This window comes from Chinchilla lanigera, unplaced genomic scaffold (assembly GCF_000276665.1).
Source record: "Chinchilla lanigera isolate Chin_1 unplaced genomic scaffold, ChiLan1.0 scaffold00044, whole genome shotgun sequence".
Classification (NCBI taxonomy): domain Eukaryota; kingdom Metazoa; phylum Chordata; class Mammalia; order Rodentia; family Chinchillidae; genus Chinchilla; species Chinchilla lanigera.
This window is the reverse complement of record NW_004955445.1, coordinates 7772823-7800632: the sequence shown is the minus strand read 5'-3', so window position 1 is coordinate 7800632 and position 27810 is coordinate 7772823. Positions and strand designations below refer to the sequence as shown.

Here is a 27810-nt window from a genome sequence, read left to right as displayed (position 1 = left end):
GAATTTCTATTTTTTTAAATTTAATTTTATTTTTTGAGACAGGATCTTGCAATGTAACTCAGGCTGACCTTAAAGTCAATGTGTAATGTGTAGCTCAGGCCAGGCTCGATCTCACTATAATCCTCCTGCCTCAGCCTCCCAAGTGCTGTGATTATAGGCATGCACCACCACACCCCACTAGGAGTATTTCTATTATAGTATGTAATTTTCCCATAGAGTTACTAGGTACAGTAATAATTGCTAATAAAATATCACACACCATACTGATTTTATGAGTAAGGAACATTCTGGGTCTCGCCTAGAGGGTAGTTCTACAGGCATGTGTACGTGTAAGGTGGGGTGTGTTTATAGATTCCTTTTCCCATGCACCCCAGGCACTGGAAGTGGTTTTTTCTACTTCCAGTTAAATTGACTCCATGGACTCTGGAGCAGAGATGGATCCAAGGGCACAGGGATTGGGTTGGAGTCCTGAGGAACATGATGAAGCTAGATTTTGTAGAGCGGTTGGGCAATGACAGGGAGCTCCCCAGTGCACTTCTTGGGTCAGGCAGTCTCCATAGCCCCCTTTTTTCTTCTGGGGTCCCAAGGCATTGGCCTGTTCTGTTCCTTGGTTACCATTTTTTTGCTTTTGTCCAGGTGTTTTGCCTGTGAGTAAATATCTTATCAGCATCTCCTGTTGCTGAAATAGTGCTTTTGAAGCATTCTAGTAAATTTTTAAGTCTAAATGCTGTTGGCATGAGAGGCTGCAGAGCGCCAGATGACTAATCTATGGGGACTGTACGTGTGTTGCAGTCTCATTCTCCTCCATTGTGTATCACATTGCAAATAACTGCTCTCACACTTGACATTGCCTCCTTTGATGCTGTTTCTTATTTGAAATTAAGTTTCAGTCAAGGGCTTCTTACGAAAGGCCATGAAACCATACAGTGCGTTTCCTACTCAGATGCTCTAAGAGCAACCCCTGGGGTGTGTCAGAGTCACAAATGTCTTCTGCCCAGACGCTGGATGAACCTTGGTAGGTAGTCTCTGTGGCCCCTGATGACTCTTGTCTGTGCTTCACATGGGACCAAGGAAGTTGACCTTAGGGCAAGAGCCAGCAGCATAAGACAGTCAGAACAGAGGGGACCTAGGGGAGGATCTGAGTGGCCCAGCCAGGCCGAGCCCTGGCTATGCTGTGGCATTTGTTTCTGGAGCTCTCTTCTCTCGTGAATACTACATTTTCCTCCCTAAACACATAGACACGCCACCTATCCTCCATCTTTATCCTCCACTAAACACTGCCAAAATTCTAGAGCCTTCCATCCTTGGCTGATGACGACAGTGGCTAGAGGTGTTGTTTTGTAGAAGCCACTCATAAACTAGCTCGTGGAGTGCTGGAGAGCCAGAGGCCCCGTGCTCGTTCACAGGTTTCCTGTCCCTGGCTTGATGGTTGTTGCTTTGTTTCTCAGTGGAAGGGGACAGCACTGCCCACCAGAAAGGAAGGTTTGATGGACCGATTCTGGCAGGCCCAGTCTGTGAGGCTGGAGATGGTGCCTCTGGCACGGGGTGATGGATGTTTCTGGGAATTTTTTTTTAAATTATGAGCACAAAAAAGGGGCAGATTGTTTGACCTAGAAACTATAGTATTACACAACACATACTGCTTTTAGCGTTACACAGCACATATTGCTTTTAGCAAATTGTATCCACATGAGACTTCAGGTTTTTCTCTGATTCCAATTCTTCTAAAAATGTCAATTAGTTTGGCCTAAAGATCATTCAAGTACTTAAGCCATTTTTCACCCATGAAAATAATGCTTCCCCTTCCAACCCTGTTAGTACCTAGGAATTCAGCCCAGGGCCCTCTACCACTGAGCTACACCTCCAGCCCTATCCGACTAACTAACTAACTAACTAACTAACCTACCAACCATCTATCTATCTGTCTAATTTATTTTGAGACAAGGTTGTGCTGAGTTGTCTAGGCTGGGCTCAAACTTGGGATCTTCCTACCTCAGCCTCCTAAGTAGTGGGGATTACAAGCACATACCACCATGCCCAGCTTGCTGCATTCTTTTATAATATATCATAACTCAGTTACCTATAAGCTTTTATGTATTTTCTAATGCATTCTTTTTATACTGAAATGGATTTCTGTAGGCTTCTTGATGCTTTTGTTTGGAAGATGTGTTTTGTAACCTAGAAGATTGCTTTATCTGTCTTGTTACCTTTGTGTTTGTCTTTGTACCACAAAGCTTGTTTCCCTTGAGAAATCCATTGAGTGATTTTAAAATCAGTGAACACTTACGTTTAGAAGTTAATATTTGTGTCTACCCTTGGTGGTACTACCTTGAAGTTTTAAGTAATCTTCCTCACTTGACCCTTACATCTATTGATTGCCAACTCTCCTATTCTTGAAAGGGACATCCCAGCCTCTCACCTTCACCCACTTCCCTGGCTCAGTCTCCTCTCCTCTGTGACCGTTAAAGTTGACTGCCGGCCAACCATGGTGGCACACACCTGTAATTTCTGTAGAATCAATATTGTCAATGGTGGTTATACTCCAAGCTAGTCCACAGAATCTGTAAAATTTGCAAAACATACCCAGTGAATTTCTATTTTTTTAAATTTAATTTTATTTTTTGAGACGGGATCTTGCAATGTAACTCAGGCTGGCCTTAAAGTCAGCGTGTAGTGTATAGCTCAGGCCAGCCTCTGAACTCACTATACTCCTCCTGCCTCAGCCTCCCAAGTGCTGGGATTATAGGCATGCACCTCCACACCCAACTAGGGGTATTTCTATTATTATAGTATGTAATTTGCCCATAGAGTTACTCAGTACAGTAATAATTGCTATATAGAATATCACACACAGTACTGATTTTATGAGTAAGGAACATTCTGGGTCCTGCCTAGAGGGTAGTTCTTCAGGCGTGTGTACGTGTAACGTGGGGTATGTGGGAGGCTGAGGCAAGAGGATCACAAATTTGGGTCCAACCTAGGCAACTTAGCAAGACCCTGTCTGAGCATAAAAAATAAGAAAAGCTAGGGATATGGTTCAGTGCCACGCCCCTTGGTTCAGTCCCCAGCATAAATACATACATACATACATACATACATACCATCACCTTGAACTGCTTCAAGTCTTCAAATCTATTTCCTCTCCCGGGAGGAGGTGTGATACGACGCTATCCTACCTGAGCAGTTCCAGCGGCTCCTGGAGCTGGGAGTATCACCGCTTCCCTGGCACAAGTCCCTCGGGCCTGCCTGCATAACGGCCTTGCCCTGTGTTCCTAGCAGCCCCGCTGGCTCCGCCTGCCCGCACACACTCCAGACACATCTTCCTTGGCGCTGCGTCTTCTGCTCGGCCGCCTTGCCGTGGAGCATGGGCCTGCCCACTCTGCCCGTAGCCATCTTTTCTGCCAAATCTTATCCACTTTGGTTCAATCAGTATTCTTAATGTTACCGCCTTCAAAGTTGTCATTGAAACTTTGCCCTAAGCCACCTGAAGAATCCACCAGCCTAGGAGAGAGCTAGGATTTTGGTTAAAGACAACAAGCCACCAGGAGGGATATATTCAGCTTCTCATAGTGTAAAATGGAATTTTGCTGTAGGCTGTTCCTTTTAAACAGATAATAACATTTTATATGAATTAATTTTTCTGTTGTTTAGATACTGCTTTCTTCTTAGCCTCAATGTGGACCCTACAGGAATACAGAATTGCCCTTTACAACTTTGTATCCTTAGCTCTTGCTACACCTGCTGCCTGCCCTGGAGACACCCGGTGGTCCCGCCCACACGCTTAGCCTTCCTGCATCAAATGGTACAGACTGCCTCTCCTCCGCATGCCACCCCCGCCTCCAAAAAGGAGAGAGAAATTCCTTTAGATACCACAGTACCCATATCAAACCGTAGCTGATATCCTGTGGGGAAGTAGGGGGACAGTTACAGGTGCCCAGAGAAATGAGGTTCAGATTTGGGTTTTAAACTGGCATCAAGAGCCCAGATCCTGGCAATTGAAGGTGTTTTTCCCTAGAGCTAATTTGAATTCTGTGTGGTGTTTACCTCTATAGGTCTTTATAGAAGTTAGCTGCTAGGTAAGATGGAATACCTGTGTAAATCCTTCAGAAGTGGTTGTGGAATTAAATAAACCGTATCAAAGACTCAGCACTTACTAGCACCCTACCTCGTGTTTATTCTTGAGCAGGAGTCCTCCTTCTCCCCGCAAAGCATAGCGACAGTCATCTGTAAGTTCTGTAACTTCGGTGGCCCTCACGTTGTTCAGGCTCTTGGTGACTGTGGCCGTGTCTCGTAGGACCACAGCCCCAGAGCTTGTTTAGAGTCATAGGGGGGAGACCGCGTGCAGCAGTCACATACAGTAGTACTGTTAGTGCCGAGAAATTCCCGTGCAAGAAGAGAAGGTGCCAAGAGAGTGTTTCAGAAGCTTGGACGTCATTTGAAGGGGCCGCCGAGTGCTGCCGCAAGATCTAAAAGGTGAAGTGGCTTCGCGGGGTTGCAGAGCACAGAGGGCCTGTGCGTCTCCAGAGCACATGGCCTCCTGAGGTCACCACTCCGCAAGGTATTCGCCTGTGAAGTTCAGTGCCTTCCCTGGAATTTGAGTTGAATTTTTAAAGGTTTTTCTTTCTTTTTTCTTTTTGCAGTACTGAGGATTGAACGCAGGGCCTTATACCTCCAGCCCTTCATTTTTCATTTTGAGACAGGGTCTTGCTAACTTGCCTAGGCTGGGCTTGAATTTGCAATCCTCCTGCCTCAGAGTGCTGGGGTTATAGGCATGTGCCACCATGCCTGGTTTTAAGGAATTTTCTTGTAGTAGTATAATCTGATGATTTGTTGAATGGGCCTGCATTTTTACTGCTATTCCTTGATAGTTTATAAAATAAAATATTTTTACATGTAGCAAGTCTTGATTATGTCCTTTTTTTCCCTCAGTTTCATACTGTTTCTCATGTTTATTGTGGAAAAAGAATAATTTTTTTTTTCTTTAGGATATAAACAATGCTTGTTGTATTACGTATTGGTATCTTCAAAGTGGTTTCTCATAATAACTTTTTTCTTTACTCTTACCACTGCCGTCTATGCACTGTAAACATTTTTTAGTCAGTATCCTGCCACTCACATATTTTTAATTGAAATGATTATTGAGCTAATTGCAGTCATAAGAAATAATAGAGAGCAATTGCTTGTGTACTTCGTCCCCACCTCCTGCAGAGCTGTAGCACGAGATCACAGCCAGGGTGCTGCCATTGATACAATCCGTGCATCCTCACATATCTTGGTTTACTTGTATTCACTTGTGTGTGTAGTGTCTGTTTTTAGTAGACTCTTGTATTAGTAATGCCATTTTTAATGTGATTTAATTGTAGTAGTTTGAAGATTCTGTTCTCAAAGAGCATCTCTTCCCCTAATCATATCTCTGTCACCCAAGTGCTTTCCATTAATCCTGTTTAAGACAGCATCTACCTGTAAGAGAAACAATGAGATACCAAACAGCGCGTAGAGATAGTTATCCTGCTTGCGGTGTCCAGCCTGCCTGGTCTCTAACCAAGGGAGGCCGTCTAGTGACACTCAAAATGGACTGCAGTATCAACAGTATCTGAAAAGGCCTGATGATAGCAGTGTTGAATTCCCTGTAAGTTAAGCACAGTAGAGCAAGTAAAAGAGTAAACACAGGGAAAGTACCAGTAACAAAGGACGCTTTGAGATCCTGCTCTTCCTCCTGAGTGACTGTCATTCTTAGCTGGTAATAGTTGTCTAACTCTGCTGACTGTCCCTCTCTAGGACAAATAACCAAGAAGATATTTATTATCCTGTTGCTACATGTGTGGTCAGTTGATTTATACTTCCTGGTTTCCAGTGTTGCTTGGATTTTCTAAATGGAAATGTAGTACCTGTATAATAAGAAATCATCCCCAATTTTCAGTCAGAGGGATATGGAAAGGAAAGAAACAGCAGACCTGACATGTAAAAGGGAAGCTGTTTTCGGGTAATTGAAGTTGAGAAAGCAGGAGGAGGGCAGGAGAGACACAGGTTGCCCATGCAACCTGACAACCAGTGTCTCCTGCCCTCCTCCTGACCAGAAGTGGGCTGGAAAAATGTCAAAGGCAAGAGATCAAACAAAATATGCCAGTCTCAGAAAGTTTAATATTGCATGTTTTTTCTTATATGAGAAACCAATATATAAAAATGACAGGTAACAGGAAACTAGAAGGAAGAATTTTAGAGATGGGGAAGGGGTTGAGAGGAAGGGAAGGAAAGGGAGAGGCGTGTAACAGATTAAAATGATCAAGATATGTTATATGCATGTACTAATTTCCCAAAATGCACCTCACTATTCTGTATACACACATACACACAAAGGACCAGGGACTCAGTTGAGCAAACAGAAAGGACCTGAGAAGAAAAACTGCTTATGTATCTAGTTTTTTATTGAACATTGTTGTGGAGGTTCTAGTTAATAATCTAGCAATAAGGCAAGAAAATTGGGAGAGACAAAATTTTTCTGTTTGCCAACTGACATACCTAGAAAACTCAGTTTAGAAAAAACCAAGAATGGGTGAAGGTAAGTTAAATGACTGGATAAGATTATATTGGTAACCAGGCATAGTGGCACATGCCTATAATTGTAGCATTCTGGAAGCTGAGGCAGGAGGATTGGTGTGAGTTTGAGGCTGGCCTGGACTACATAGTGAGTTTAAGACCAACCTGAACTATATACTGAGACCTGTCTCAAAAAAGAAAAAAGTTATATTACAGAGTGATGTGCATATCAATATCCTTTCTGTATAAAACAAACAAGAATAACTCATTATTTATGCCTGTGTGTTTTTGGAGAAAATACAGGACAGCAAAAACTTACAGACTCTTAACATTGATTTTTTAAGATTATACTTTGTGTTGTATACATTGGGCATATTATTTTTATGATTTTTCAAGGAGGCATTTTGTAAATGATGGAATCTTTTGGTAACCGCTAGGCCAGCCTGAGCTACATAGCAAGCAATTATTTGTCTCAAACAAAATAAACAGAAACAAAACTATGCCTTGGTTTTGGTCATTTCCGGTCACTCTCCTGCCATCATTGCTATTCTTTCAATGCATGGTTTCAAATCATCTTTTAATTTCAGAGAAGTCTTGACTTAGCTGTCATTTTAATGTCACATCGCTTTGGTTCCCTCTTCAGGAACTCAGCCTGTTGTGCATATGTTTGATCTTCTTTGCCTGTCAACTGTTTCTTTCACTTACTGTCATATTTTAAAAAGTCTTCATTTAAGTTTTTTCGTATAATTTTAAACTATAGAAAAACTAGTAATGTAAGGAACCAATGTCTTTTTTACTTAAAAGATTTCCCCCTTTTCTTTTTTTTTTTTTTTTAAGGCATTAAATTTTGTGTTTATTTGTTTTCACCTTCCTCCTTGTTTTGTACTCATTTCTGAAAATAATTTTTTCATTTTTAATTTTTCACATGTTTTTAAATCTGCCAATGACTTTATTTCTCTGATTTCTCATTCTGGATTATGTTCTATAGCTTTTATCATTTTCTTAACTTCTTTTCACTGTTCGATTAGTGTTCATCTGTTGTGGCATCTCTGGCTTGCTTTTATGTTTTATAGGGATATTGTCTTTCCTTTGTTCTCTTTCTTATTATAATGCTGTATGGAACTCAGCTACTCCTTTTCTGCTGCGCATTTTTAATTGAACAGAGTTTCCCTAAAATGTAGGAAGGAAGGGGTGGGTCAGGATGGCTTTCCAACTCAGGGCTCTCGAATTCCCTCTTCATTGCCTTTGTGACTTTTACAATGACCTTGCCCTTTCCATGATCTGCCTCCTCTCTACTTCCTCCTATCCCATCTTTTATCTCAGCCAGTTCTTTCCTTTGCCGCTTTTGTGCATATCTTCCCCAATCTTTTGAACTGCCGGAAGTTTCTTTTCACTGCAGAGCTTTGTTCTAGCATGGCCCTTTGGTTGCTATTCTGAGAGTCCTCTGGAGCACAGGGTCTACACTGTTTCAGCACACTGGGGGAGACCCCAAACTGCCACTGCTGCCCCCGTCTCCCAGTACCATAACGCCAGAGTGATTACTCAGAGACATATATCTGATTATATTATTTCCCCACCTTGTCTTTTTAAGACTTTCCTTTATGAAAACTTTTAAATGCATAAACGAGATTAGTACAATAACCTCATATATTATATATGTGTATATATTCATTATTCATCTTCAATAATTACAAACTTCTGGCCCACCTTTTTTCATATGTACCCCCCACCTATGGCCCTCTCCTAGCATAAATAACAAATGCTTTCTTTTCAAGAAAGAAAAATGTGAATGCTGACCGTCAAAGGAGCCAACCCCATTTCTAGTCTTGGGTTCAGGGAAGAAGGTGAAATCTGAAGGACAGAGATGCTGCTGTCCAGAGCCTCAGTCTGTAAGTGCAGTCGAGGCCCCTCTGGGGGGCTGAGCAGCGTGGTGAGCGCTCCTGTGCCTGAGGAGCCCATGAGACTGTGCCCGCCTTGCTTAGCAGTGTCCGTAGGAGGAAGCTCGGCAGTCTCAGCAGGGCCTTTGTGTCTGCGGCTAGTGTCGGTCAGGTGTGCTTCAGGCTCCCTGTGAAAGTCCGTGATACCCCGGCCATGGTAGTGTAGGGAGGCTTTGGGGAGCCCGGTTCCCATGTCACAGAGTGTGGCCCCCTCCAGGAACGTGCCACATCAGAAAACGCTGCTGCCGCAGGGGAAGGAGAGGGGAAAGGCATATTCTTCTGAGAGTCGGTTCTCTCACACCCAGGAAATTACTTGTGACTGAGATGACCCGTGAGGCTGCTGTTGAAGAGCTCAAGGAGAGCAGAGCTCTCAAAGTGGGTGTGGTACTCTCTCACCCAGTTACCGTTTTGTTTTCTACCGTCATCCTCACGCTGTGTCTTCTTAATCCAAACAGCATTCACCTTGCTTCTTCCTGACCTGTTCAGCGTGCTCATTCAGTGACTCCTGGCTGTCAGCGGGAATCGTTCGGCTGTGAACGCGCTAGACCTTCAAGTGTCTGCTCCTTGGAGCTGTGTGGGAGGCTCGTTTCTCTCTCTTCGAGAAAGCCTCTCCAGGAGCTGAGCAGTTCCCTGGGGCCTGACCACACGGAACTGGATCGCTGCTCAGTGTAGCATGGCGTGAGCTTGTTCTTCCCCGACCTGTGTGGATGGCAAGAACTCAGCAAGTGAGCCGGGCAGCAGGCCTCTGAGTTTGTACTGGTAGAGTGTACCATCCCTCCTTCACCCCGGCCCGCCTTGCTGAGGTTTCCTTTTAAACTCAGTGCCGGAACAGACTAGAGGAAACAGCTTGGACATAGTTGTATGATCTGTTTCCTCCGACTGATGCCAACCAGAGTCTGCAAGGACAGGTGACAGGTCACTACTGACTGTGCGATCTCCCTCTCTGCTGTACCACGTGGGGTTCCTCCACCACTTTCACTTTGAATTCACTGCTTTCATTTTAACTAACCTTGCTGCCTTTCCCTTCTTCCTATGGAACAGACTGCCTCTCTGATCAAACCTTTCTACTCAACAGTGTTGGTTTCTGGCCACAGGCGGTCTCTCTCCAACCCCAAGCGGGAACTCCGTGAGGACAGGGACCGTGACGTAACCATCTGCCCCATCAGCACTTGGCCAGCTTGAAATGGGAGGACCAAAACTGACTGCAGATACCGCGATCCGTCGTGGTCTTGATTCTGATGGTGATCCTTAGAACTTGGCTTTGGCATCTTATTGCCATCTTAAAGAATGTCCTTGTGTGATAAAGCCAGTTACTTGCCAAAGAGTTGTACAGTTCTGACCTTTTAACTATCCTGTAATGAACATATCTTAGGGAAGTTTTACACTGTTTGCTCTGATTATTCTTGTGAAAATCGATTGTTTAGCACAACAGAAAAACACATCTTAATAGTGATTTTTTTTCAAGTTTGTGAGTTGCCGCTTCATGAAATCTGACTACATTTAGTGTCTCTAAAGTTCTTTGTGCTACTGATTTTTGCAGGTTCTAGGGATTTATTTTCTTGCTAGCCTGACTTAGGTTTCATCAGCTTTGGAGGGAGAGTACATAGCTAATGTGTAATAACTTTAAAGGATATTACTGCTGCAAAAGCTATTTGAAAGCCTCAGTTATTTATGTAATAGTAGTGACCCCAGGTCTGTATCTAGGAATATGTATATGGATTTTGATTCCTCTGTATTTCAGTTGTGGCCTTGAGATATTGAACAAAGCCTCTTAAGGAAGGATTTGGCATCTGTCAGCTTTCACGAGCTTCTTGAAATTGATCATAGGTTATTAGCAAAGGTTTCACTGAAAATGTACTTTTTATGCGTTCAGCTCTAAAAGCGCGGAGGACCTAAAGACCAAGGCATGTGACTGACTAGAGCGGGGAAAGATACGGAACCCTTTAAAAGTCTCATTTTACTAACCATGTTGAGGTGGTAAGGGGTGCGAGCCTGCTCAGAGTATGCTGTTCTAATGCTGCCTATGAAGTAGTTACTCTGAATGTAGCTTTTTAATTAAACATACTTCAGAAATTCCCCCCACCTTAGAAGTAAGGCAACTATCATGGAAAGAACTGGTGTTTTATTTTTCAAACTTAAAAAAAAATCTGCTATGCACATAGTGAACAGAAATGACTTCATGTTTTAACTATTTTCTTGTATTTTACCGCAAGTCTATACACAAAGTAATACATGCCAGATAAATATGGGACACCAGTGTTTGTGCCAGAGCCATTCTGCCCATTCTTTCCTTAGGAGGAAGATCATAGTAACAGTGTTCATTGTAAGGACAGCAATGCTATTGTAAATTTTTAAAAATTCCCTACATTTTAATCTCTTGTGTTCCCCTTGATCATTAGTTTGCAAAATATGTGTGAAGAGGGAGCCAGCCTGCGTCATCTTGAAAAACAGCCCCACCTGATCGTCAGGGTCTCTCTCTGAAAAGTAGTCACTTGTGCTTTCTGAAACCAGAACCGCCAGATGCAGCTGCAGTTTGTTACTGTTGGAATCCAAAGCGGGAGGAGGGTGCGGCCTTTGGAACTGCTGTAATATACACACTGAGAGTTCAGAGAGCATGGGGAAGCGGGTCAGCTGGCCAGGCCAAAAGCACCTGTTCTTAGCATCGTGCGAGAAGCAAAAGCAATTTAATGAGCCTAGGTGAAAATAAACTCTGGAAAGATTAAGGTTAAATGTTTAAAAAAGGAATCATTGCGTATTGAGGAACACTTTTTCCTTTTAATGTAGTAGAGGAAATTGCAGAGGAAAGGGTCAATAGATTGGAGTACTTAAAATTTTAAAACAACTTTTAAACTTTTATTACACAAGCAATGCGTATTTGCTTTAGAAAAAACTGGAAAATAATAGAAGATAAAAATCACTCAAGTAGCAGTAGCAGTCCTATTGTTACTGCTACATTGCCAGTTTTGCAATTATCCTCCCACACTTGTTTAATTTTTCATACACAAAATTTTTGTAATGTACAAACAAGGTGGAAAAGTAATTTCTGGTTGGACATGGTCGTGCTTGCCTGTAATCCGAGTACTTGGGAAGCTGAGGCAGGAGAATCACTGGGAGTTCAAGGCCAGCCTGGGCTACATAGCGAGACCTTGTCCCCACTAAAAAAAAAGAAAGAAAAAAGAGGTAATTTCTAATAGACAAGAATTGATGACTTTCAACTATGTAAAGAGCTTGTATGAGTAAAATTAACACTAATACCCTAAAAGGTTAGAGGCAAAGGGCAGAGACAAGGCACCACCTCTGTATCTTCCAGCACACATAGTGCCCTTGCTAGCCAAGTGAAGCTTCCCTCTTGAGATTGTACTTACTGTGCACACAAATGGCATTCAGAAAGGACACACACACCTTATATTATTTTCTGTATTATTTTTTTGAATGCTTTGAAGTAGGATAATCGAGATAGAAAGTTACATGTACAGAAAACATCTTCAAGAGACCAAAAAACCAAAGAGAATGTAAGAGAATGTATTTATGGACTTGGGATAGTCTGTGTTTCTTAAACAAGATACCTCCAAAAGGCTATCGGAAAAGATCGACAAGTGGAACAACATTTAAATTAAGAACTGTTTCTTGAAAGACACCATTAGCATTAATTAGGTTATTCGCAGAAGCAGTCACAGATTTCTCTCACCCATCTCCGAGCTCCTTTGAACGTAACTCCCTTCCAGAGGTGGAATCCCTTTCTGCACCTCTCAGTTTGTGCTTGGCCGAAGGAGGAGTGGCGATCAGTACTTGAATGTTGGGGCTCGTCCTCCCTTGCTCCTTTGTGTATTCTGTGGCCATTACCTTGTGAACAAGCCCACACTTGCCTGTTGGATGATGAGCAGCAGGAGACCAAATTACCAAGTGTCAGATGTATGAGAGAGGCTACTGGGCCACCAGCTGATCACAAGTGCCAGTGTGAGCCCAGCCGACATGACGTCCAGCTACAGGCCATCCCACCTAAGCAGCCCAGAAGGCCACAAAATCATGGGCAAACAAGTAGCCACTACGTTCTAGCTTAGTTTGATACACAGCAAAAGCCAATATTCAAAGATATTTGCAATACATATGACCATCAAAGACTTGTGCCCAGAATACATAAGGAACATTGTGTATCCTTAAGAAAAATTCAGACAACCTAACTGAAACATTGGGCCAAGTTACATACTGAATGATTCCAACTGTATAACGTTCTGGAAAGGCAGAACCATGGAGACAATAAGAAAGATCTGTGGCCTCTAGGAGCTTAGCTGGAGGGTGGGATAGATAGTGGGAGCGTAGGTGATCTTTAGGATAAGGAAAACGTTCAGTGTAAGACCATAGAGGTGGATTCATGCCACTTTACAGTTGTCAAAACCTTCATAAAATACAACACAAAGAATGACCCCCTCCTGGAAAACACTTCAGGGGCCCCTGTTCCCTGTAGCGTTGGCATCATGTCCAGGTGTCTTGTGACAGGTGTGCTATGTGTCACTGTTACTTGTTAATGATTTTTAAATGCCAGTGTTTAAGACTCAGTTACTTAACTAGAATAGGGTGGCTGTGATCACTTCTTTAATATTACTTTCACTTAATTGCATTCAGAAATGATTTTTGGAGTAGGGATTTTGGGTATCCCTGAATATTGCATGACTCCTTAACAGGAAGACCAGGTAGAAAACTATAGGTTAGGGACTAAAGTGAGCTGTCTCTTGTAACCTCATGATAGGCCTTAGCATGTCTTGGCATGGTAGCCAGAGAGCATTCACTTAATTGATGATTGTAGCTTCTACCAATAAATTCTCCCTCACCAAATTGTCTCTTCCTGAGGCCCTGAAGTTTTTAAAGATCTTTGCTATTTGTTAATTGACATCTTCAATTAACTTTATGTTAGTGGACCTGTATCTTACTCGTGGATTAGAATATTAAAAAGAGAAGAAGTCTGTGTAGACCAGGCCATCCCTAAATTACCCTTAGTGTACGATAGTTGTGCGTGTATCACCTGGTTCCTCGGCTCTTAGGCTTGTTTCAGTGCTAGAACCTGTCACTTACTCCGCAGGAAGAAGCAGAAAGACACAGGTGTAGAAGAGGCCTGTGAACCGTTCATTCTGCTTCTCAAGAGTGACCAGCTTCCTGGTGCTTTAGATCACGTGTTCATTTGCCCTGGACAAGCTGTTATGTTTCATTCTTCACCCTTGATGCCTAGTCATGATTCGTTTGTGGGAGCTGCCCGAAGTCGCACCTTCTTCAGAGCCTAGCATGTGTTCGGCTGGCTGGCTTGCTGGAATGCAGGCTCTGTGGTGGCAGAACTTCAGTCTCCTGTGCTCACTTTTATATCCTGAGTGCTTGCGTGCACTTGGGGCCCAGCCAGTGTTTGTACGAATTGAAGGGGCTCACACAGTGACTCTAAGCCTGCGTCAGTAATCCATAAACACAGAATTCTCTGGAAGGCTGTGTGGAAGAACTCGGTGACCTGCTTCCTCTTGCCCGTTGTGGTCTCACAGAAGAACTATCACTTCAGGTGCTCTTGGTCATGTCTTGCTTTTTGTTCCTTCTTTGTTCTCGGTTTCTCAAGCGGTATATGGCAAAGCACATCCATCCAGAAGGTACTTCGTAAACTTGTGGGTTGAAGATAACAGTACGTGTGCCTTGGCCTTGGTTTTGGTTAGCAGAACCTTGTACTGCACTTGGAATACTAAGAAATTCTTAACCAAAGCTATTTTCACTTTGACGTTCTATTTTCCTCCCGTGTACACTGCTGCGTTAGGCACAGAAGTATACCAGTTTCTGAGGATGGTTGAGAGTATCATCACATGGGTTCCTATGCTGCCTTCTTCCCTGTGACCCTGGAGGGAGGAAATTGGTAGTTCGGTTCCTGTAAGGGAAGCTGTGAGCCTTCCACTTTCAGATGGCTGTGTCATTAGGCAACCATCCCCCGTCTTCCAGCCTCAGGCCCTTGGGCCTTTCACTGAGCAGCCGGAGCCCGGCCGAGATTCTTCAGCTGTCCTTATGGGCAGAAGGTAAACAAAACAGAAGTGAAAGTAGATTTAATTTCCCAGACTGTCCTCTTACAGGAATAGTTTTGTGGTTCTCAGCATTTAAAAAGATACTTGTTCCAATATGTTTTATTGACATCAATTACTGTAAGTCTGATTCATTTTCTGCCTATTGATTTTTTTTCCCAAGGTGAAATTCATGACATTTAACAGAAAACATAAGTGACTTTTTTCAAAGCAGACACTATTCAGAACTGTAGAGATAAGGTTTAAAGTCAGGGACACTTGAAAAAGCAGTTTTTATATCTCTTTGTTCACGAGGCTGTGCTAGTTTTCTGTATAGATAATATGACTGAAGGCTGCCATGGCTTACTATAGTGAATTCAGAATGCTGTTTCTGAATTCTACTTTGAGAACCAAATCCATCTTATCTGCGTTAAAGTTTTTTAATGTAGAATATGCTTCTGCATAGTTTCTGCTTCTGCAGGGTTTTTTAAGGCAGGATGCTCCATTTCCAGACGAGTCACTTACTGCAGCTGGAAGATAGTTTTCAGTTCTACACCAGACCTAGGGAGTCAACAATACCTAGTAACATAATATGGAAGGGAGCCTTGGTTTGTAAATGACTTAAGTCAACACCAGTGACAGTAGCCCCCTTTTTATATTTTTAAGTTTTGCATTTTGGGTAGCTGTATAACCAGAGTTTTTAAAAAATTAAATAATTGACCATATGAAAGCACTGTTAAACTTGCAAACAGTATTGTAGCTTGCTGTGAAGCTTCGTGGTGTGCAGCTCGCTCCTCCCCTCACGTGTGCCGGTGCTGACGGTGGCCAGGCTGGGCTGCAGGCTGTCTGTGCTGTGTCTCTCTATTGCTCCCTCGTGTTTCCTGTTTCTCCACGCTGCAGCCTGGCCACCTGCTGCTGTGGTACTTTGCAGTTTTCTAACCCTCTGACTGCATTCACTGTCAAGTTTATGCTGTCTGTTAAGATTTTTAAGAAATGTTCAGTGATCGTCAATTTCATTTCTGAGATTTCCCATTTTTTCTTTCCTATCTCATTTTGGTTTTATTTCCTTCTGCTTTTATTCTTTTTTTTTTTTTTTTTTTTTTTGGTTTTTCGCTTTTTCTCCGGTACTAGGAACTGAACTCACGACCTTGCGCTTGCCAGGTAGGCGCTTTGCCGCTGAGCTAAATCCCCAGCCCCCGCCCCTCTTCTGCTTTTATTCTTAACATCTTTTTATACACAATTTTTTCATTCATCCTTTTTTTTTCTTTTGTCTTTCTGAGACAGGGTCCTGCCATGTAGTTCAGGCTGGCCTTGAGCTCACTTTGTAGCCCAGGCTGGCCTCAAACTTGCAGTGATCCTCCTGCCTCAGCCTCCTGAGTGCTGGGATTACAGGCCATTTATCCTTGATCTTAAATATATTTATCCTTAAAATCCCTGGCAGGCAATACAATAAACTTTATGTGGAGTGGGTTTATGTTCTGTCTGATTCATTGGTTATCTCTTTTAGAAATAGTTGTCTTGTGTTTTTGATGCTCTACTTGCAGGTCATTTCTCATTTGTTCTTGTTCTTTTTTTGAACCAAGCTGTGCTTTATGGTTTTCCCTAAACTTTTCTGTTTGTTTTTGTTTCTTGAGACAGGGTCTTGCTATGTAGTCCGGGCTGTCCTTGAACTCACTGTGTAGCCCAGGCTGGCCTCAAAGCGATCCTCCTGCCTCAACTTCCCAAGGGCTAGGATTACAGGTGTGCACCGCCACGCCCCTCACGTGATTTTTCCTACACTTAATTGATCATTTCTTTATGTTTAGGGCGGAGAGTGCTCATCAGAGCCTGAAACTGGCCCTGCTGTCTCCACTAGAAACTCCTCTTACCAACTCTGTAAGGGCATTCCACACCCCTGTTCCTGCCCTCATCTCCTGACTTGTGGGAAAATTTGTAAAATGACTGGACTTTTTTCCACGCTCATAATTGTTCTGTTAGTGATCTGTAACTGCATTGTCATTTAGCGTCAGCCCAGAACACTGTGCAAGACAACCCAGCACTTGGAATGATGATGGGATGCTGGGTGATTGAAAGATATATTAAATGTTTAAAAAAAAAGTTGTTTAAAAAAAGACTTACTACAGTAAAATACACATTGCCAGGCATAGTATGATAGTGTGCTCAAAGTGTTGGGGGTGTCTTAACGGGAGCTGAGGGCAGTGTGTCTTTTAGTGTAGTACATTTTTAAAATGTAAACATTCACCATATTGTTTGATCATCCCTTGTACATTCTGCTGCCTTCCCAGTGCCGACCAGTTTTGCTCCTCCCTCCTCCTGTCTTTCTCTTTCAGCTTACATGTCAGATTCTTAGGGTCAATTCTAGAATTGACCATATTCACTTGTCTGTGTTTTGAGGTGCTGGGCTGGAACCCGGGTCTGAACTCCCTAGGTCTGGTGTAGAACTGAAAACTATCTTCCAGCTGCAGTAAGTGACTCGTCTGGAAATGGAGCATCCAGCCTTAAAAACCCCTGCAGAAGCAGAAACTACGCAGAAGAATATTTTATATTAAAAAACTTTAACGCAGATAAGATGGATTTGGTTCTCAAAGTAGAATTCAGAAACAGATTCTAGATTTACTTTTTAGTATCTATTTTTATTCATTACATAGTCATTTAAAATTTATATCAAAATCTGCTTGGTATTGATTAGCTAAAATTTAAGCTTTTTCTTTACTATTTAAGCATTGTAGTTTATGTTAAAATTTAATGATAATTGAGTGTATTACTTTTTGTATATTGATTTTACAAACGGATAAATAAAATTAAAATACTTTCCTAAGGCTTTCACTTGCCTGTGTTTTGAGGTGCTGGGCTGGAACCCCGGTTAGGGTTCTCTCCCATGTTAGGCAGGCACTTTACCACTGAACTATAGTCCCGGCCCCATCCTGAAGGTTTTGTAGCAAGTTTATTGTTCTCTTAACTTATTTTTTAAGGATACAGCATTGCTGTTTATTTGAAAGGTGTTTAACATCTAATGATCTTTTTAATTTCTTAGAATATACTTTGCTATATGGAAATTTTATGTTCTCGTTTATGAGATTTATAATTAGCAAAATTGGTGTACCACAGATTACTCTGAAGATCTCATGTCTAAAGTCTTAGGCGAGCCCCACAGCCCCCATTTCTGTATGCAGCTCCTGTTCGGTGACTGCTGCAGGAGTTCCAGGAAGCATGCATCCTGCCTGTTCACTTACTGCATTTTAAATGATTGCCTTTACTGTACTTCTGCATTTCCCTCCAGTCCGTCTGTGCCTTCCATTTCTGAGAATTCGTAGCTTCCCTAAAGTACTAGGTAACAATTCGAACAAATCCGATTAGATAACCGTTTGCAGGATGAGGGCCTTGGGGAGGGGGCTTAGAAGATGTGATCGATACCAAGGGGCCGTGTGGTTCCCTAAATTCTAGCAAGTCAAAGGTACCATTGAAATTTTTTTTCTTCCGGTACACTTAAAACAAAAGACCAGTGTCAGAACCATTTATAAACAAGCCTTTCTGCCCTGAGTGTGTGGTAGTAACTACTTTGGTCCTATCTTACTGGGATGCAGTGTGAGCCAATTGCAAAAACAAAGCAAAAACTCAAAGAATTTCCATTTTGTAGCAGTTGAGAAAATGGGATTGGATCCCATATTTACGTCTGCACCCTGCCCTCAGGAGCATGCTGCTCTTGAGTTAAGCACTCTGCTTTGGGAGCCTTTGGGGTCCTCCAGTAACTCAGTGGGCAGTTGTGCCAAGTGCTCGCTCTGGGCCTGTGCTAGGAGGTGTCAGGTAAGGAGCTCGAGGCCCTTTTTGACTCCCAATGCTGGCAGGAAGCTCGTGCTACCTTTTCCCTTAGCAGATTGTTTTAAAATGAGTAATGCGTTTTACTGTGGAGCCAATAATAGACATTCACCCACTTGTGAGACGGAGAGAAAGGTGGTAAAGCCAAGATTGCTATGTTTCATTTAATGAAGTGCTCAGTAAAACCATGAAAACATTTCTGCAAGGCTGGACTGGCTTTTATGTCTGTCTCTTTTTAAGAGAAAGAAAAAATCTCAAACCAAAAATTGTCGACATTTTACCAAGTTCTAATTTTTGCCTAGTTGGATGTGGGAGGTATTGGAATAATGAATTGTGAGCTTTCATTTCAGAGTAAGTACAAAAAGTTAATCTGTGTGGGCCTTCATGCATTATTACAAGATTTTTACTACTGAGAAAGCTGTGCCTTTGTACTCACCGTTATCTTATTAACTAAGGGTAGGAGGTGAGAAATCAGGAGCTTTAGAAGTTCTTCAGTTCACCTGGTTTCTGCTCTACTGACTTTCTTCCTTCTTAAGATCTGCAGCTCGGCAGATGCTTTGTTTAAACTTGATCAAGTATTTATGCATCTTTCTAGCCCAGCTAAATCATAACTTTGGAAGTACTTGCCTTTTTTTTTTTCTTATGAGACAATCTCTGGGTGTCTGATGCCACTATAAAATAATACATGAAATTTGAGCCATTTTCCTATAAGCTTTGACCAAAGGTAGACTTGCTTCCAGAGTAGTGTCGGGATTACTGGGAGAGCACACGTACTCGATGTTTATTACAGGGGATGTTTTAGTTCATCACATTTCTGAAATCTACGCTGAGGAGGACATATAGGTTCTTGAAAACCAGTGAGAAAAGAGGAGGGAAGGAATTTCATGTTTGGTGTATTTATTCCCACTGGCAAGATTTCTCGTGTGCTGTGACCCTGAAATGCTGAGATAGCCACTGAATGATTCCTGACATGGTCAGTGTTTTGTTTATGGGGTCACTTCTGGGAACCTATCTCATAGCAAGTTTACTGTTTCCTTTTTGGCTTGGTTCCTAATTTACCCAGCAGTCTTCTCATCATTAGTTTTGAGGCCTTCATTTTATTTCATTTTCTCTGTGGAAGTTTTATAGACTTGGTAGATTAGAAGTATTTATTGAATCTTTGGTCAGCATAAAAAAAAAAAAAAAGTCCAGGCTGGGGGTATAGCTCAGCGGCACAAGTGCCTGCCTGGCAAGCGCAAGGTCCTGAGTGCGATTCCCGGTACAAAAAAAATCCCCAGGGATGTTTTATGCTTGCTGTGGAACTCTAGTTAAATTCACTCACCAGTTAAGAACCTACCTTTTCTGTAGCTGTTGGAACATTAGCTACCTGTGATACAGTTTGAGAATAGAGAAATCTCGCTGTAAATCTGTAGTTACTCTGTCTCCCGAGCCATGGATGCTAGTTACCTTTGATTGTCTCATTCCCTTGTTTTAAGACCCTCATCCTGTCACTTTGTATTATTGAGTTATAAACCCTTGTACTCAGAGAATGGATGTATTTTTGATATGCTTTTCTAAAGGAATTACCAAAAAAGAGAGTGACTCCTAATTATCCATAAACAGCCACCTTCTTACAACCTCTGATTCCATCACCATGGTTCAGAACAACATCTCTTGCCTGGGTTGTAGCCTTAGCTTCTGCATTCTCTCCTGCCTTCTACCACTGACCCACTCTGGTCTCCTCTGCATAGCGCAGCCAGGAGGGATCCTGCCCCTGCTATGCTCAGAAATCCTCCATGACTTCCATCAGACTCAGATAAAAGCCAGAAAGCTTGGAATTGCTGCTAGGCTCCAGCAGGCTGTCTCACGGCTCAAAGCTTCCGCTCCATAGATTTCTGCTAGCAGAGTAGCCTCCTGGCTCCTCCCTGACTGCCCACCGTCTCCTGCCTGCAGTGATTCCCCTGTACAGCCCTCACCTCCCATCATCTCTGCTCCAGAGAGTCACTCTGCATAGAAGTCTGCCTCTCTCCACACTTCTCTGCTTTATTTTTTTCATTTAGCACCCATCTGACTGACACATGTTTATTTGTCAGTTTCCTTCGTAGTAGGTAAGTCCATGACGGAAGTAATTTTTGTTTGGTTCTTTGCTCCTGCCCCAATGTCCAGAGCAACCCCTGGCATACAGAGTGGGCCCTTAATGTTTGTTGACCAAATATTGACAGGTTAAAGCCTAATGTCTGTTTCATGACTAATACTAAAACTATAGAGAGATGTTAAAAGCATTACCAGAACAGACTGGAGATACAAGCTGAGCCTCTTGGTTAACTTTCTACCTGAAGGTCTCACAAGTTCAGGAGACAGAGACTGGAACTCAAAGAGGCCTTAATGGCTAGAATTTGCAAAATGGAGTACTGAAGCTGAGAAATCTATGCAAAGGAGTTTTAGAACTCTACCAACAGCGCATCTTGAGTGAATAACTACAATGTGCATTTAGGATCATGGTCAAGGACAGCCTGGTACGTAGTGAGTTCAAGGCCAGCCTGCACTGCATAACGAGACGCTGTCTTAAAAAAATACTTTATTTTTCTCCAAAAGATACCTAAAGCAGTAATGTCTACATTTTGCCCCTATTTAGTGAAAACTGTAAACGAACAGATTGAAGAATTTCAGTGAACCCTAAGCAAAGTAGAGCAACAAAACCACAATAAAGCACGTCAGAATCAAGCTGCTGAAGACTAGTGATAAGGAGAGAGGGTTAAGAGCACCAGAGGAAGGAAGTCACATATATTTCATACGGCAGAGCCAGGGTAAAAATAGCTCCAACTTCTCACTGAATACTTCAAGTGAAAAAATAGTGGAATGGTGTCTTGAAAATGCTAAAAATCCTGTCATAGTCTATCCAGTGAAACCCTTTCAAAAATGAAACCGAAATATTTTTTTTTTTGAGGAAGAAAAAACCAGAATAATTGTTTTGCCAGTGGGCTAGAAATATTCAAGGAAGTTCTTAAAGCAGAAAGGAAATGATAAAAGATGCAAATTTAGATCTATGCAAATGAATGAGGAGTACTACCCAAAGTGGCATATATATAGGTCCTCATTTTAAAAGTTTAAAAGATAATCTTCAAAGCAAAAATGAAAATACATTGTGGCATTTATAACACAAGTAAAATATATAACAACAGCACAAAGGACCAGTGGGAAGGAACAGAATACACATTTTTTTTTTACGTTGTTGGTAGGTGTGATTGTTATTTGAAGGTAGACCATTATGTGTTAAATCTATGTTATAAACCCTGTAGAACCACTAAAAATTTAAGAAAAAAAGCTAATTGCCACCAGAGAAGATAAGATGGAAGCACGGGAGAAGGAGAAGGCAGGAAAAAATGGAACAAAGATCAAATGGGCCAAATACAAAAAAATGGTAGATTTAAATCCAGCCATGTCAATTACTACGTTAAATGCAGGAGATTATACAAAGATTATAAAATTAGACTTCAGAAGCATGACCCAACTATATGCCATCTGTGAGAATTTCACTTTGAAAGTAATTTGTAAGTTACGTCTAAGTATACAGAAAGATAAATCAGACACACGCTAATCAAGAGAAAGCTGGGCAGCTATATTACTATGGAAGTAGACTTTTAAAGTAAAGGGTAGTACCAGAGATAAAGGGATGAGAGAGGATCAGTTCATGAGGAAGACATACAATCCTAACTACTTACGTACCTCACAACAGAACTTACAAGTAAATGAGCAAAAACCAATAGAACTACTGGAAGGAGAGCCTGACATTTATAATTAAATGGATTTCATCATGCAATTGATAAAACAATCAGTTGGTAAGATATAGTAGGTTTAAGGCCATCATCCTGTTTAACCTTACATTTAGAAAGCATTCCAAACAAACTTTTTTTACATGCATGTGCAATGTTTAAAGATAGACCATTTGTGTATCAAAAACCTGTCTCAATAAAAAATACTTACAGATTTTACATTTAGAGCACTTCTAGGTTTATAGAAGTGTTAATAAATTTTAAAGGATGACTCTGAGCAGATAACATTTTATAACCCCAGCAGAGTTAAATTAGAAATCAATCACATTATCTGGAGAATCTTCCAAACTCTTAGAAATTAAACAACACACTTCATTTAGAAAGATTAGTTAAATCTTTTCTTAGTGAAGCCACAAAAGATTAGAATATGTTTTGAACTGAATGGAAATCAACTGGTAGGATGCAGCTAAAGCAATGTTTGAGGCAAACTTACAGTATTAAATGTTTACACTTAGTAAAGAACAAACTTCTGATATCTAACTTTTATCTTGAGAGATTAGAAAATATCCAGTGAAATCTGCACATAAGAAGGGAGCAAATAATAAAGATATGAGTAGAAATCTATAAAATACAAAACAGATAAACAGAGGAAAATCAACTGACAAAGATCAGTAAAACTGATTAATCTCTAGCTGAGCTGGTCGAGGAAAAAGAGAGAAGACACAGTTTATTAACTTTATCTGTAGGAAAGAAGGGCATTCCCCACATAATCAGTATAAGAACAGCTTTGTGAAAATAGACTCAGTAGGGTATATGGCGTGTGAAAAATGAGAAGGCCACAAACCAGATCAGTGTTCGCCTGTGGGGGCAGCAGGGGCAGGGTTTGCACTGACGGGGAGGGGAGCACTGGGAGCTTGCTGGGATTTAAAATATTATTTTAAAATTAATATTATATGAATACCTCTTACTTGCCCCGGATCTTTATTAAATGACATCTCCAAAGTGTCCTCCCACCCCCCAAGAAAAACACATGCTAATTTTCCCTCTGGCTAGATGGAATCAGCTGCAGCTCTGCCGGGCATTTCAGCCTTCTGTGCTGAGAGCACACACTGGTGCACCTGGAGGTTGCTCGTGTCGAGGTGGGTTTCTTCCATCTTCCACCTTCATCCAGGCGCACCAGACTGTTCCCTGTGGAGGAACAATCTACCTATTGCTCAGTGCTTCCAATAACAAGCAACAAAATATTGAAGACTCTATCTTTCTGTGCTGTGTTTACTGCATTTCCCTGAATACTTCCCTTCGCCCATAAATGAAGGCATAAATGTCTTTACTGCTGGGTTAGTTTGTGTGACCTCAGGTAGTTGATGCTGATGTGCTTTTTAAGTTATTAGCTAGTTTCTAATGAGTCAAAACTCTTGCCTGCCGTTTTATACTTTTATAAATAAATAAGTAGACTAGCAGAATGCAGGCACTCTATATTTCTCTATTTAATCTGAGCTGAATATCCACAGGGCTCAAGAAGTCCAAGAATTTCAAAACTGTGTTACAGTAAAATCCAGCTGTTTTGCAGCCTCCCCCCGCATCAGGCTGTTTCCCGAAGCTGCTCCTCACAGACACCCATCTTCCTAAAGAGATGCTCATTCCAGCTTTTGTATATCCATGTTTCCAGAGAAATGCCTAGCTTTTGATTCATTCATTTAAACATTTATGGATTAAGTAATAGATTTCATTTGCTGCAACAGCCATCCCCTTTGCTTATCCTCCCTGCAGCTCCCTCCCCCAGTTCCTCTGTGCTTTCTGATTGAATCAGTGGTCATTGTTTACTTGCTCGTATACAGTCCCAGATAACGCACTGTTTCTGTTTTAGAATTTTTCCCTCTTAATAACTGCCTTTTCTCCTTTGTGCGGGTTTCTGTAGACCTGTTTATAATTCTTTTCCTACCTTCTTGTAAGCCTCTTAGAGCAATTTTCTACCAAGTTAGTGTGCACTGTCTAGAAAATATATATAATATAACACATACGTAATCTCGCCTTTTCTAGTGGCCACAGTAGAGTAAAAAGAAAGATAAATTAATACTGTATCTTATTTAACTTGATTTGTTCACATTGTTACTTTGACAGATACCAATATTTGAGATCCTTGACAATTTCACTGTCTTCTTGTGGAGCCAAGTCTTCCGAATCCGGTGTGCGTGCCCCGCCTGCAGAGCACCTCTTCACCTCTCTCTCCTGGCCGGTGGCTGGAGGCTGGCATGCTGGCCAGAGTGCGAGCGTGTGCCAGGTTCGGCCTTTTCACGCAGACAGCCTCCACCCATCTGAGCCCGTAGCCCTGCCACACCGAGCTGTCCTCCCAACACCCCCTTTGCTCTTCTAGATTAGAATCCCCTCCTTGAACTTCAGGTCTTCTCACTAGCAGTTAGTCTGGGGAAGGAGGCTCGTTGCTGACGCTGATCTCTGGAGTCACACTGGCAAGAACCTGAGAAGTTCCTCAAATTTTGTAGAAGTTCCCTTGGCTTCTTCTACAACCTGGTGTATTCTTTCACTCAGATGAAAGACATGCAGAGGAAAGGGAGCGCGGCTATAGCTCAGTGGCACAGAGCCTGCCTGGCAAGCGCAAGGTCCTGAGTTCCATTCCTGGTACCAAAAAAAAAGAAAAGAAAGGGAGCACGGGTGGTAGAGTTCGTGAGACTGCGTGTGGCAGGAAGTGTTTTCATTGTCCCTTCTCACTTGGTGACTGTTGGGCAGGGTGTAGGACTCCAGTCTGGAACTCATTTTTCTTCGGAATCTTGAAGGCATTGGTCCCTTGCTGGCCAGTGTTCAGTGCAGGTCTTAAAAGCCAGAAACCATCCTAGTCACCTTTTCCTTTGAAAGTGATGTCATCACAGAAACACAGAATGTTCTCTTTGTGCATGCTTATCAGTGTGATGGCACTTGACGGTCTGAAAGATTGCCTTGAATCAGTTTTTGATGTTTTCTTTCCTTGTATTTTTATTTTGGTTTGTTTGTTTATATTGGGCTTTACTCTTGAGGGGGGATTTCTTCTACTTTTATCTGACTGTTTAGCTGAACTTGTCGTTTTTTGCTGTCTGAAGCTTCAAGAGATGTTTGTTTCTCTTCTGTAGCATTTTGTCTTTAGTTTATAGATACAAGATTTTGTCTTTCTTCTGGGTGTGTATTAGTAATACGTCTTTTAAATCTTCCTCTTCTGTGCAGTTTTTCCTCCAAGGGGCTTTTCTCCGGTTTGGGTTTTTCTGTTTGATTTTCCTGTCTTCTGTGGTGCTTGCATAGGATGGAGAAGATGAGCCTATGGCCTCTCCTGCAGGTGAAGAGCCCCAAGCAGGTGAGAGAGGCCTGGCAACACCGTGCAGGTCAAGGGCCTCGAAGTGGCTAGGAGTTCCACACCCTGGTGATAGTGTATTTGTCTTTCCTCTTGTCTGGTCAGACGGCTGGCCGTGCTCCTGCCTTGAGGTGGGCGGGTTGAGCTGCCCGCAGTGAGAACTTGATGAGGCTCACTCATCAAGGCCGGAGTCCCAGTGCTCAGCATGTACGTAGCGGTCATTTGCACCCTGTTTTGGGGTGGAGAATTTACACTTTCCACTGTGCCAATCTAGCTCCAGTCCAGAGACCTTCTGATTTACTTTTTCCAAAGAGTACATCTCCGGATTTCTGCAGAAGTGTGAGTTGGCTGAGCAGTTGGTGTTAGGGGGTGGCATCTGGCTCTTCTCAGCTCCACACACCCACAGAGAACCCCACCCCTCCTTCCATGACGGCACTGCTTCAGGCGCCCCGTGAGGACTCTGGGGTGCACGTGTGGGGCAGTTCTTGGCTTTCCCTCTGCTAGTTGGAACTGGCCTGCCAAACCACTAAGCAGCCTGATTTCCGGCCTCCAGAATCCCGTTACTGTTGTCTCTTCTCCCCTTATGGATTTGTCTTTTTTTTTTTTTAAGTTGTGTAAGATTTATAAAACATAAAATTTACCACTGTAACCATTTTTAGACGTACAGTGTAGTGTCGGTAAGTACATTCCCCTCTGCTGTGTGTGCGGTCTTATGACAGCAAGAACAGATCTCGGGTAGGGATTGTGTGCCAGGAGCGCAGTGGTGTTCCAGGAGAGCAGAGGCAGGCGTGTGTGTCTCTCCTGGCACGGGACTTCTGTGTGTCTGGGGTGGTGGGGTTTGTCTCCCTCCTGGGAGAGCAGTTGGGTAGTTTGTTGGCATAAACGTCCCTTTAAAAAGTTCCAGTTGGAGCTCTCAGGCCAGGCATTCCAGGTGCTTCAAGATCGGGCCTGCCCACCCATGTCCTCCCGCCGTCTGTCGTTCCTCCTGCTGCCCACTCACTGTTCCTGGCTTGTGACAGCTCCACAGCCCCCTCGCCTCTGCCAGGCGGGTGCTCCCAGCTGAACCGCCCCCCCTGCTGTCTGCCTCCTTCCTCGCGTGCCCAGCTCCATCCTGCGCCACGGCCTCTGCCCCAGCCTTCGGTTGTTCCTCCTTTGCCTCCCTCCCTTGTGCACATCTCCGAGCAGTCACCTTTCCCTCTCCGCACCGCCTGGCCCTTTTGGGTGTCTGTTTCTGCCCGTACTGCCTGGCAGAAAGCCCACGTGCAGTTGAGTGGCTGGATGGGTTCCTGATGCCGGGGATTTAAAAAGAGAACTCTTTATCCTCTCTTGTAGGACATCCGACATGAGGCCAGTGACTTCCCCTGTAGAGTGGCTAAGCTTCCCAAGAACAAAAACCGAAACAGGTACCGAGATGTCAGTCCCTGTAAGTATCCGCGCAGCCTCCGGGGTTCGCTCTGCTCCCTACAGGCCCTCTCCACCCAGACGTCCTTCACCCTGGGGGCCAGATAAGCGCACAGCCGTTCAGAGATTCATGACTTGATCGGTTCCTGTACGTGGGCATTAGAGACTTACAGTAATAGTTCCTTTTTCCACCATTGTAGAAAAGGTAAGGTTTCAGTTTGTGGAAAATTCAGCAAAGTTCAAAGCATTTTTTTTAGCTTTGACTATTTTGTGATGAGTCATTTTCCTACCAGCTGAAGCAGAGCGTAGCAGGCCAATGCAACCTTTCCTTGGTGACTCAGCCATATATTCTTAGCCCCCAGCGCTGTGTTGAACCTTGGCGATGCCCCACACAGGGACGCAGAGTTGGAGCTGTCACCCCTCCAGCAGACACACCCCTTCCCTGCCACCCCTGCCCACTCTGTCCTTCGCTGTGACGGCACTCACTTCTGTGACTGCCAGTGCGCCTGTTGCCTCAGCCTCCTGCCTTCTGAGGATTGGCTCCAGGATCTTGAAAGTAAATAGCTGAATGTGTTAGAATTCGTGTGACACACAAAAACCGTGAGCTGAGTTCAGGGCCCGAGCTTTATCATATCCACTAGGCTACAGAAGCCTTTTGAACCCCCCTCTAGGGCTGGTAGACAAGAGTCAGGACAGAGGCTGCGACATCTCTGTGGCATTTGCTCAGATTCCTGCGGGATGTTAAAATGGATGTCTGTGCCTTATGACCTGTGCCTTATGGCCTGCCACCATGGTTCCTTGCCTGAGTTTACATCTCACTTTGGCCCCTTAGAACTGTGTGGCTTTGTTTGGCTTTGTTTTGTTTTGTTTTTTTCCAGTACCGGCACTCGAACTCACTACCTTGAGCTTGCCAGGCTGGCGCTGTGCCACTGAGCTAAATCCCCAGCCCCACTGTGTGGCTTTGGACAAATTGTTCCCTCCCCCTGTTGTGTGTAAAGCAGGAGTTGCAC

At 43.0% G+C, this 27810-nt stretch overlaps 1 protein-coding gene across 3 annotated transcripts in view; it reads left to right on the top strand.

Annotated features, from left to right (window-relative positions):
- Ptpn1 (protein tyrosine phosphatase, non-receptor type 1) overlaps positions 1-27810 on the top strand; it is a 64917-nt gene that overhangs the window by 18597 nt on the left and 18510 nt on the right. For all 3 annotated transcript variants that reach the window (XM_005392315.2, XM_005392314.2, XM_005392316.2), the window contains one exon: positions 26732-26822. In XM_005392315.2, the coding sequence (XP_005392372.1) occupies positions 26732-26822 (91 nt within the window). The remainder of the gene's footprint in view (positions 1-26731; positions 26823-27810) is intronic.